The sequence below is a fragment of the Triturus cristatus genome, chromosome 12, assembly GCF_964204655.1.
Source record: "Triturus cristatus chromosome 12, aTriCri1.1, whole genome shotgun sequence".
In the NCBI taxonomy this organism is placed as follows: domain Eukaryota; kingdom Metazoa; phylum Chordata; class Amphibia; order Caudata; family Salamandridae; genus Triturus; species Triturus cristatus.
In genome coordinates this window covers 476,439,151-476,451,354 of record NC_140595.1, presented here as the reverse complement: position 1 = coordinate 476,451,354, position 12,204 = coordinate 476,439,151, and the positions used below count along the sequence as shown (strand labels likewise).

The window sequence follows — 12,204 nt, the reverse complement described above, 5'->3', positions numbered from 1 at the left end:
GCCCATTTGCTTTCTGATTGCTGTAACCAGTAAGCATGTATTTAACGGGTTTTCTCTAGGACCTCTGCATGAGAACAGCATTCAGGCGCTTTACTGCAAACAGAGCCATGTACAAAAGTGATTAACTAAAAATAATAATAAATAGGTCAGAAAATGTTGAATCAGGGTTATCATCGAAAACATTATTATTTTAAATGACGAGCACGCTCTCTGCTATTTCCAACTGAAGTGTACGATTGGGATTGGGAATGAATTAACGGTACCTTAAATGAAGTAAAGGTACACAAACGTGGATATCTTACTCCGCTACTGTCAAGGTTGTCCACTTTTTGGTTCCAAAGATGCTATTCCTAATCTCCTAGTGAAAAAAGTTTTTTTTGCTTTTTCTGCTTTAAATCGGTAGTGAATTAACAAACAGGCGCCGACTGCACAAACTGGCGTGGGTATGCAGTAAGAGAGGTGTGAATATGCAAATCAGGAGGCGTGCCCGATCAGTGAATGCATCCAGAGGCCATACCCAAACAGAGACCTTATGAATAGGGCTGAGAGGGATTGATGGCGGGGGGCGTGGCTTCCGGCAACAACGGGGACTTATCTGCCGGGCAGACAGCGCTGCCTGGGAGGCCTCGCTCATTGCCAAGTTCACTCCTTGCCTTATGCATTGGCAGGCTGGCAGAGGGACACAGCGGGGACGTCCAGCGGAGCGGAGAAATGGCTGGAGAAAATCGGCTTAAAAAGCTGAGTGCGAACAGCACGCACCACCCGGAGCCGCCAGCGCCCAGCCAGCTGTCGGCGACAGCCAACGCCGCTCGCGACAGCAGCTCAGAAAAGGTGACTCTGAAGAAGGAGATAGGACTCGTCAGTGCGTGTGCCATCATCATAGGTAAGGCGCTGGCGGGTGTGAAACACGACGGCTTGCAGCAGTGCAAACTTTGGAAGAAGTCTGTGTGACTTGGGAAGTCCATGCAGTGCCCTATTTTCGCATATGTTTTGTTAGTCTAATAAAAGTTTCACGACTTGAGAGTTTTTGTAAACTTTAAAATGATCGACCTGACAGCGTTAAATAAATGAATTAAGTACTTTTAAAAGGCTGTCACATTTGGGCCAGCGCAACTAGGAAACATTTAAGGTAACTTTTTAACTTCTCACTGTGAAAAGACTTGGAGGGAAGGTGGTATCTCGGAGCCTGAAAGTGTGATTAATAATCCCAGCTTCGTGATTTATCCGAAGCTGTTTGATTCTGGGCAAATTACTCACTTTTTCTGTGCCACAAATTGAAAATTGAGTGCAGTCGATTACTGATACTATATATCCATGTATACCGAGTTAGGTACTGTCTACCAATCTCAGCCATTAACCCCCACGCCCCCCCCCCCCACACACACACACACTTGTTTTATGTGCAGCACCACCGGTTTGAGATGCCCTGCTGCTATAAAGCGTTGGTTGTAAAATGATCACAAGGTCTGAGTCATGTGGCACCTAATATTACAAAAACGATTTATTTCCAGAGTTGTTCTCTCCGCTGAGCATAATTCTAAGTGGCGATTAGGGGGCAATTTTGTGCTGCGCATGTCAAATTAAGCGCTTGCTTAGGGGAAGTTGTGAGACATGCTTGTTTGCTGCAGCTCTTTCACCCTCACTGTCTGGCAGGCATCATGTGCTTTCATGTTCTAGTGATTCCATGTACAATGTTGGAAATGGAAAAAGTTTATTCTGGTATCCCATACATTGGCTGTAGCAAAAGGTGGCAAAGTCCTTAGGGGCAAAGACCTGCAAGCCAGGATCAAGTGGAGCGAACTAATGATTGAGGCTCAACCAATAAGTTATTTTTGACAAGTTCTGTACCAAAGCCATAAGGACATTGTCAACAAGAAAATAACTTAGCAGTAAACTGGTTTATTGTACTTAAATCCACATTTATACATTTATATATAAATATCTTCAGGGTACATAGATGTGGAGTTAAAAATAGTAAATGGTATACTTACCTCTAAATTCTTATTTTCGCAATATTTAGGTAGTCAACATTTAGGCTACGATTTCTTGGTAGCTCGATATTTTTGTGCTTGATACTTTTAAATCTGATTCTAGAATCACATTGACTTCTAGCTCCTCCCAGTCCTGCTCCTTCTCCTCTGTTCGTATCCTGCTCCTGGTCCTTCTTTTCCGCTTCACCATCATCCTTCTGGTCTCCTCTCACTCCTGGTTCTTCCCCTTATCACCATCCTCCTCTTACTGGACTTCATGCTCCTGATCCTTCACTTACTCCTTTACTTCTCCTCTCCTCTCCCTCCTCATCCTCTTGCTCTTCGCTTTCCTCCGTGTGCTAGTCCTGGTCTTTCTCAGAGCCCTGGTCTTGGTTTTAACCTGCTTGTGCTCCTGACACTCCTCATGATCCTCCTCTGACATCTGGCCTCATCTCTTCTAGTCCTGATCCTCGTCGTCCTTCTAGTACATCTGATCCTTCAATTTCTGGTTCCCCCTGGGCCTTTCTATCCCCATCCTCATGAGTCCTGATCCTCCTCCTTGTGGTCCAGGTCTTCCTCCTCATCCTCCTGGACAGGCTCCTGGTCTACCTCTTACTTGTGGAACACCTCCTGGCCCTTCTTCTTGTCCAGGTTATGGCCCGCTGAGCCTTCTGGTTCTCCCACCCATGCTCCTGGATTAGCCCTCATGGTCCTTACTCTCTTGTCCTCCTGCTCCTTCTGTTGCTGCTCCTTCAGATCCTGGTTCTCCCTATATTCTTTGTCCTAATCCCCCTGCTCTGCTCAGTCCTGATCCTTATGGTCTTCATACTTCTCCAGGTCCTGGTCCAAGCTCCTGGTTCTGAACATGGTGCCCTGGGGCCTGGTCTTCCTTGTCCAGCTTCTCTTTCTCCTCCTGGTCCCGGTTCTCCTGATCCTCGCTTTTTCCCGCTGTCTTGATTGTCCTGGTCCTCTTGATCTCTCTTTTCCTTGCTTCTGTGGTCTTCCTGGTCTTGATATTCTTGGTCATAGTCCTCTTGCAGACCCTTGTGCTATTATCGGTTCCCCAGGCCCAGTTCCTGTCCCTTCAAGGCCTGGTCCAGTCACTGTTCCTCTATATCCTGTTACTCTTTCTCTTCTGGTCCCCTTATTCCTAACGACAGTCCTCTTGGTGCTGTTCCCCATGGTCCTGGTGCTCCTAGTCCTTTTCCTTGCAGCACTGGTTGTCCTGGCCAAGGTACATCTGCACTTCCTTATCCTAGTACCCTGGACATCCTGGCCTTGGTCCTCCTCTCCCTGCTCCCATGGTCCTGGTACTCCTTATCTTTGTTCTTGTGGTCTTTCTGGTTTTGGTCCTCTTGGTCCTGGCCGTCTGGATCTTTATGGTTCTGCTACTGCTTGTCCTACTTGTCCTCATGGTCCCAGAAATCCTTGCCCCCATGATGGTTCTAGTACTTCTGGTGAACCAGGTCCTCCTCCCTACCCGCAGATCAGCCAGCACTGCCTCCAAGCGTGTTACACTATTTATTCATTTTTAGGTCTCGCCTGAGCCAGCGCGCATGCGCTGCTCTGCGAGGCATTTAGTAACGGCTTTTCAACTCTGAACACAAGCTTGTGGGTCTGCTTTTTTTAAATTAACCCGCAATTGGCCTGTGCATGCGTCTTTCAAAGAAAGACAGCACGCAGTTGGTCCAAGGCGGGTGCATGTCCCGCCTTCTCTGTCCCCTGGCCTAGGGTGCTCAGGAGCGAGCAGCAGCGCCATCTGTTTCCAATTATCGCACCCGCGTCTAGCTGTCACGTTAATTGGAAACATATGTTGGTCGCGCTGGCCCTGGTGCACTTTTGCTACAAACGCCACCACAGTGAACGTTAATATGAACTCCGACTCCACTGTTTACACTGCAACATTTCAGCAGCAGAAAAAAATGTCCCTGCTGCGTCTTCCTCCAACGCAGAAACATTTCACTTTCTAGCAGGTTTCCCTGAGGCCACCAACTCCGCCGAATTAACATTAATTCCCGAAGCGAGCCTGAGTGCCTTTGTAACGTGACCCTTCTCTTGCCCGGGCATGCAAGGGGGGCCCAGGGATGCAGACCCTCGAGGGAGGGCCGCCTGGTGAAGACTTTACACAACTCAACATTTCTCAGCAGTCTCACGAAGACGAGTGCTGTTCTGTGCAAGTGCTACCACCATCTAGGAAGAGAAGGGCGCCAGAAAGATGGACGTTCACATCAGCCTCAACCCGTTTACAAACACACCTGCTAGACAGTCGAGTAAATCACTGGGCTTGCGCCGGATGCTGCAGCAGCCCCTAGTGACTGCGAACATTCAACGATCAAAGTGCACAGGTCTGCACAGGACATGTCAATGGCGGGCAGCCCCAGTCAAACATTTACTGCAGGTGACCATGCAACACTGAACCTGCAGGCGCCAAAGCACACAATTATTACATGGAGGCCTGTGTGGAAGAGACGGTGGCAGATCAAGTCAACCACGTCACAGTGATGAGCCATGTGCAAAGGGAGAGGGGGGTAGTCTGGCGGCTGCTGGCCGTTCGGTTTGTTTTTCAGAAAGTTTTGCTTTGCCTCTGCCTTTACGTCAGATGGTGGCATTCTGGGACTTTGTGTACCATATATGAAGTTAAAATCCAATCACTCCCTGGTGAGCATTTACAAATCCACAGTTATTTGGTCTGTATGATTTCACAGTAAAATGCATAACTGAGTTTCATTAACCCAGGTCGTGACAGGTAACACCAGGCATTTTGCAAGGACCCTCTTAAAACCCTGCCTGGCAGGTCTGCTTGTAACTAGAAAGGGAACTAAAACAAGGCTGATCACCTTATCAATTTCCACATCGAGACAGCACCATGTCAACAATCATCCCTAGGTGCCCAGGTGAGCAGTAGCTTGCATCCGCTCCCCCATCCAATGCAAAGCGAGACCTATCGGCTATGCCAATGCGTGTTTCTTTTCTTAGCACCTTCCAGATTTTTAAGCTGGAGATGAGTAGTCATGGAGAGCAGAATTATAGAGCCCAGTAGATCCTCATCTCAGCTCCTGTGTTTTTAAATCTTGCCTACAGTCAAAGGAGTCTGTTGTCAAGGATCTATCATGAGCATTAAAATACATATGTTCATGATTCAGTGGCTTTCCTCCCTAGCACTGTGTTTGTTCTGCCTCGGAGCGCTGCTGCTTTGCAATCTTTTTGATTGGATAAGGTGTATCCTTCCACTCCTCACATGAGGATTAGGCCTGGGTGGATCCAAAAACTCAGCAGCCCTACACGGAGTTCCACAGGCGGCGGAGTGCGTTAGGTCACGACGTTCGCCCTTATTTTTAGCGCAGGGTTTTTGTCCCACGCTGGAATATCAGCGTAGACTGCACCATGCACAGCACAAGAGGGCGCTGCGTCTTTCTGTGCTCAAGTAGATGTTATACTCGAGCCCCGACTTCCTCGATGCAAACGAAAGGTTTTTCAAGGCGAGCAGTAGCGGCCATCGGTGACTGCCTGCGTTGAGAAATCTCGCCGGGATGTGGTCTGGGGTAAGATTTTCCTCACTTGCGCTCGGCAACTTAATGTTGGCTAGCGACGAAAAAACTTTTTCAGAACTCTGCATGCTATGTGGAGCGCGGGGAGAGAAAAACGCTGCAAACTCCGCAAGCAGAGCGGTATTTCACATGCAGGCCGAATGAGGATAGCACTTTTTTTCAGCACACCATGAGAGCTCCCAGCTTTTCTCGCTTTCTCCCTTTCTGTTCTTATGCTTCTACTTGTGACCCCCACACCTCATCCATTGCACCCCAACCTATCCCTTTTTCACCCCTGCTTCATCATTTTTTATTATTATTTTATAGGTGCTTTTGGGAGGGACAGGCAGCTGTACATTGATATGAGCCACTGTCTTCACTGTGAAATGGTTTTCTGCCCCATACTTTATATATTTATTTTTTCCAAGGGTCAGGCAGCTGCACTATGCTACTGGGATACTCATTTCTTAAGTTTTCGCTGCATCCATTTTTTACCATTCCCAAATAGCCATCGACCGACCTGGACTAGTAAATTAAAGTTTGAAAAAACACACAAATGGCTGCTGGTGAATCAAAATACTATATTGGAATGGTTATCATAAAGAGAAAGCATCCCAAGAGGCATACCTGTGTGTGAGCTTGCTTGCATGTCTATACTGAAGCACAGGTGCCAATTTTGTAATTTAGTTCATGCTATGTAAACAAGCACTGGCAAAGCCAACAGTTTTATGTCTCATTATAAAAGATGAGGCCTATTAGCTTTCCCATTGCTTGTTTTGTTTGCCGGTGCTGAGCACAGGCATAATCTGCCCACTGCAAATATTGGTGTTAATGCACCTTCTGCATAGATCTATGGGCATCCAGCAAGTTTCAGGGTATAAAAGTGGTAAATTAGTTGGTGGTCAATCCATGTGCTAGAGAGAGAATTATCCTATCCCAGCTTTAAAGTACCATAAAATTACATGGAGGTTTAGTATACCTGCATTCAGTGCTTAATTTGTAATAAAAAAACTTAAGTGCCAGGGCTCTTGTCAGAAGCCCACTGCAGCTTCCACCACTCATTGCCCCTGCTCGGCTGACAATTATAGTAACAACAGAACTACTAACCACCACACTCCAACAAGGGTGACAATTCGGAGTAGTTCAGGCCCCCAAAGGTATAAGAAGGGATTGGGTGGCAGGTAATAGTAATTTTTAATGTGTGTTAAATTAGTAATTAACTGATGTTGTGGTCATCTCTAAATTAACCAGACAGCGCCACCTTGTGGCAGACTGTCGCAAGTGCCGGTGTTGACAATTAATTGCCGGTGCCGAGCACTAGAAACCACTGGCTTAAATTAAGCACAGCAGGCTGCTTCAGAACATACCATGTTATGTGAAGATTACAGGTCTGTTTTTTTAAGTAAAAGAGCCTAAAAGATGAATGTGTGTTTTTTGCTTTCATCCTTGGGTTACCAGCAGGCCAAGCGTTACAATCCAGGTTATTACACATATAGAAAGGTACATCCACAGAGACCTACACATTTTACAAGCACAACTTTAGAGATGAAAAGGTAGTCCAAATATTATTGTATGTCTTGGAAACTCATGAAGTGGCACGCTTTTCTGCATTGATGTCTCTCTGCGTTTGGCATCAAGGTGTTAGGTTGCAGCTGTGATTCTTCGACATTTAACTTTTCACAGCCTTGTCTGACAAAGAGAGTTGGTGATTTCCCTTTAAGTGCACTGGGCAAGAGCTGCAAAGAAAAGCTGGAGGTCTGTATCGCCTCCTGCTGGCGGCGCAGCCTATGACCCCGTGCCTTACATTGTGCAGCCAATAAGATTACCTGGCTGATTAATAGCTGCAGGATGCAGGATTGGACTGGTATCCCTATTTTCCAGCACTGATGACAATGTTGAGCAGGTGGCAGTTGAATGTAATTTACAAAAAGTGTGTGTGTACTGCAAGGGGGTACCAGAACGAGTTGTTACACTTGTATAAGTTAGTTTGAAACTCACAATTTTTTGTTGAAAGTACTTTATGTGTTAAATGGTCTAGGATATTTCAAAAACGATGAATTTAATCAGGTGTGATGTTGTACCAGTTTGCAAGAAAATGTAAGTCAGCTGCCTGGTTTAACAGTATATACGCCTATACCTTAGAAGTGTGCCTGTCTAGGGCTTTAAAAGTGTAGATTGTTAAATATTGTACGTCTTACACAGTTCATTAGGTTGTCTTATTTTACATGGAAAATGAACTCAATAGAACACATGAGCCTGTATTCGTACAGGTTTCTTGCCTGTTTCACAGGCTCGTATGTATTTGGATTTTTGATTAGGTTTGAGAAGTGGTGTCCAGCAGGACTATAGCAGCCCCTGAAACTCCAAATATACTATAAAGTACAGCAAGCCAAGTATTGCTAATTGGAGTTTTCAGAATTGCACAGGGTGGTGTATGTTTAGATCTAATCAGTAGTACTTGGTGTCAGACAGAAAATCTTTTTCCTTCAAAATCTGATTTTATTTTCTGTCAGTGACCTTTAGGGAATAAAAGGTTGTATCCTTTGTTCTTCGAACGGCCGCCAGTATTCCAATTAACCCTCTGTGACCTTTTATAATATATATAAATTAGAGACATTTAAGTAGCGTAATGACTGTGGTAGCAATTCACACTTTGTGCATGTATATTCAACTATGTTTACCTAGACCAATAATAGTGGTAAAAAGACCCACTACAACGACATCAATGGCATAATATCTCCATTGCCGACTCAAAGAGTATTGTGAATGACAGTATTTTGTTTATGTTTATCACGGGTGTAGTTCATTAAAAGATATAAAAACAGAAAGCGGACTGCTTTTCCGCATGTGATCAAGGGCACTTTGTATGCCCGAAACGCGTCATATGGCTTATTGAATAAAACAATTTCAGCCACCAAGTTTGGGTCCGTGACTCCTTGTGCGTGCAAACAGACAACATGCAGGAGTCGTCCTGCAGATACTAATTACGGAATATCGGTTGATTCCGTCGACGGACCCGAAGACGAATTCGTCTCCAATTGAGCAAGAGAAAACGTATAAAGAAGCATAACGAGGTGAAATATCAAGAATTAATTAATAAATTGCGGAGAAACCACGAAGTGGTAATCACTAAAAGTGACAAAGGAGGCAACATTATCATTTGGCCAAAGATTCAATACATTGACGAAGCGAAACGACAACTACAAGATGAAACCTGCTATGCAAAAACAAACTGGAAAGAGTACAATAAAGCAAAAGACTCTTTAAACAAAATGTTATACCAGTTTAAAAGAGAAGGGATGATCTCACTGGAGGAATTCAATTTTTTGCAAGTATTACATCTAGTGATTCCGATAATCTATTTCATTCCCAAAATACATAAAAAGACTGTACCAATTCCAGGGCGTCCAATAATATCGGCCATCAACAGTATGAGCGAACACGTATCTCAATACATTGATTTCTTTTTACAAAAACTAGTCAAGAATTTACCCACCTACGTGAGAGATACGGGAGACTTCCTGAGCAAAATTAAGAATATCAAATGGGAAAAAGATATGATTCTTATGACATTAGATATTGAATCCCTTTACACGTGCATAGAACATGAGATAGGACTTCAAGCCATTAAATACTTTCTAGATTTAAGACCCATTGAATCCTACAAACATAACAATATGCTGTTAGAATGTATTGATTGGTGCCTCAATAACAATTTCTTTCTATTTGGTACAGACGTGTACAAACAGCTGCGCGGTGTGGCTATGGGATCCTGCTTCGCTCCCAGCTATGCCTGTCTGATGGTAGGCTGGTGGGAGGAGCAGGTCCTTAGGGGGACCCACGCGACAATGTACAATCAACATGTTAAGTATTGGTACAGATATATTGATGATGTTTTTGTTGTGTGGCAAGGAAATGTAAACAATGCACAAATATTTATTAATACCATCAATGACAACAAGGTCAATCTTAAATTCACATCTAACATTGATACAGAAAAAATTGAATACCTAGATGTTGAAGTCATTGTTAAAATGAGCAGATGGCTACGACATTACACAGAAAAGCAACGGCAGGTAATTCTACTCTACATGCCTCTAGCAAGCACCCTAAACACCTCATAAAAAGTATTCCTTTTGGAGAGTTACTCCGCATTAAGAGAATCTGTAGCCAAGAACAAGATTTAGAGAAATGCACAAACGAAGCCATTACAAGATTTAGAGAAAGAGGCTATGATGAGACTGTCCTCCAAGAAGCACAGGCTAAAGTTAAATTAAGAAACAGAGAAGGACTAATTGAACCTATATATAACAATGTCCAAACAACAAAAAATGACGATTCTGAGCCCAGACTGATTATTACCTATAATCAGCAAGAGAGAAAAATTAAATCAATTCTCAAGCGCAATTGGCCCATAATCCTCACAGATGCGGTACTGGCACCTTATTTGTCAGATAACCCTACAATCACATTTAGGAAAGGCAAATCTATGAGAACACAGCTGGTTAAAAATAGTCCAGAGATCTGCCACAATAAAATGTGGTTGCAACCACAACAGGGTTTTTTTAAATGCTCGAGTTGCAGAGCCTGCAAGTTTGGGATTAACACAACTAGTTATGTTACCCCATTCAACGTTAGGCCCAAGCGAATTATAGGCAACTACAATTGCAAAAACGAGTTTGCTGTATATGTCCTGGCTTGCACCTGTGGGCTGAGATATGTGGGCAGCACGAAACTGCAGGTGCATGTCAGGATTTTGCAGCACATCCGGGCAATTGTCAACAATGACGATGCTTACCCAGTTGCCAGGCATTTTAAACAATTCCACAATAACAATCTCAGTTGCCTAAGCTACATCGTTATTAGTTCAATATCAAAACCACGTAGGGGAGGCAACAGAGAACGGTCTTTACGACAATCTGAATCACGGTTCATTATTGAATTAGACAGCAAACATCCGAACGGTCTTGACAACACAGAAGACCTTCACAACTTTTTATAACTTCTTACAATTTGAGAAATTGGTCCTACTTCATGTTTCCATATAAAGCCTACACAATGATATTTTAATCGCTCGTGTTCTGATCACCACGCAGCATAGCTAGCTTCCCCCAGGTTAAGATGCAGTACGAATACCACAACATTCAATACTATCAATATAAAAACATGATTTAATAATGTTTTTTTACAGTTCACTACTAGCTGCTATGCCCCTTATTTTCTCTTTTTTTCCTTTTTCTTTGATGTTTACAGTCAAGCACCTGAACTTTATGCACTTATGCACTAGCACTTTTAATCAATCAAGGTAGCACTAAGCACTTTAATTATAACATGCTATCATACCAATAGAGTCTGGACAGTTAGAAAAGATAAGCAATGAGACATGCATGCCCCTTACGTCAATCAAAATGGTAGTAACTAGTTAAACAACTAATACATCACAGGAATTCTGTGCACTAAATCATAATCTACAAGTTCTCAAGCATTTATGCAATAATATACAGGCACATGCTATAATATGTGTTTTAACTAATACAAACAAATTATGTATTGGTAAATCTGTTTATATATGTATTTATATATATTTATATGTATTTATATTTATTTATTATTTTGGTTTTAAATTAACCATGATTTTAATAAACAGTATTAAAATATGTTGATGAAAAAACTATTGCACTTATACAAATTAGAGACATTTAAGTAGCATAATGACTGTGGTAGCAATTCACACTTTGTGCATGTATATTCAACTATGTTTACCTAGACCAATAATAGTGGTAAAAAGAGCCACTACAACGATATCAATGGCATAATATCTCCATTGCCGACTCAAAGAGTATTGTGAATGACAGTATTTTGTTTATGTTTATCACGGGTGTAGTTCATTAAAAGATATAAAAACAGAAAGCGGACTGCTTTTCCGCATGTGATCAAGGGCACTTTGTATGCCCGAAACGCGTCATATGGCTTATTGAATAAAACAGTTTCAGCCACCAAGTTTGGGTCCATGACTCCTTGTGCGTGCAAACAGACAACATGCAGGAGTCGTCCTGCAGATTATATATATATATATATATATATATCCACCTCACAAAGTTTCGCTTCGAAAACCCGAGCCACTTTCAATGGCGGGCCACGGCGGGAAAGCGACTCCCAATATCCAACAACAATCGTTGCCACGTTTTCACAAGAACGATGCCATGGCCTCGTGAACAAGGAGGTGTGTTCTCCGAAACGCGTAGAGTGACAAGACCATTTAAAATAAAATCACACGGAGATGAAGTTTGAGGCCATGGCATCGTTCTTGTGAAAACATGGTAACGATTGTTGTTATATATATATATATATTTTTACTCATAATGTGATGCGGTGGTTCCGTTACATCGATCTTTTTATCATATGGCAGGGTTCCAAAGAAAGTGTGCTCGAATTTGTAGAGAATATCAATTGCAATGATTTTAACCTTTCTTTTACATCAAATGTGAGTAATGAGACAGTGACATTTTTAGATGTATTGGTTTTAGTAAACAATAACATTTTAACTACTACCCTTTTTAGAAAACCTACGGCAGGCAACACACTCCTTCATGCAACCAGTGCGCATCCCCCACATCTTATTAGAAGTATAACGTATGGGGAGATGCTCCGTATCCGACGTATATGTAGTAACCCCCAGGATATGGAAATAAAACAAAAAGAATGTA

At 43.0% G+C, this 12,204-nt stretch overlaps 1 protein-coding gene across 1 annotated transcript in view; it reads left to right on the top strand.

Moving 5' to 3' along the window:
• The first annotated feature begins 585 nt into the window (after nt 1-585).
• SLC7A10 (solute carrier family 7 member 10) overlaps nt 586-12,204 on the top strand; it is a 404,730-nt gene continuing 393,111 nt past the window's right edge. Inside the window, exon 1 of the mRNA XM_085637573.1 lies at nt 586-883. Within this exon, the coding sequence (XP_085493699.1) occupies nt 712-883 (172 nt within the window). The 5' untranslated portion in view covers nt 586-711. The remainder of the gene's footprint in view (nt 884-12,204) is intronic.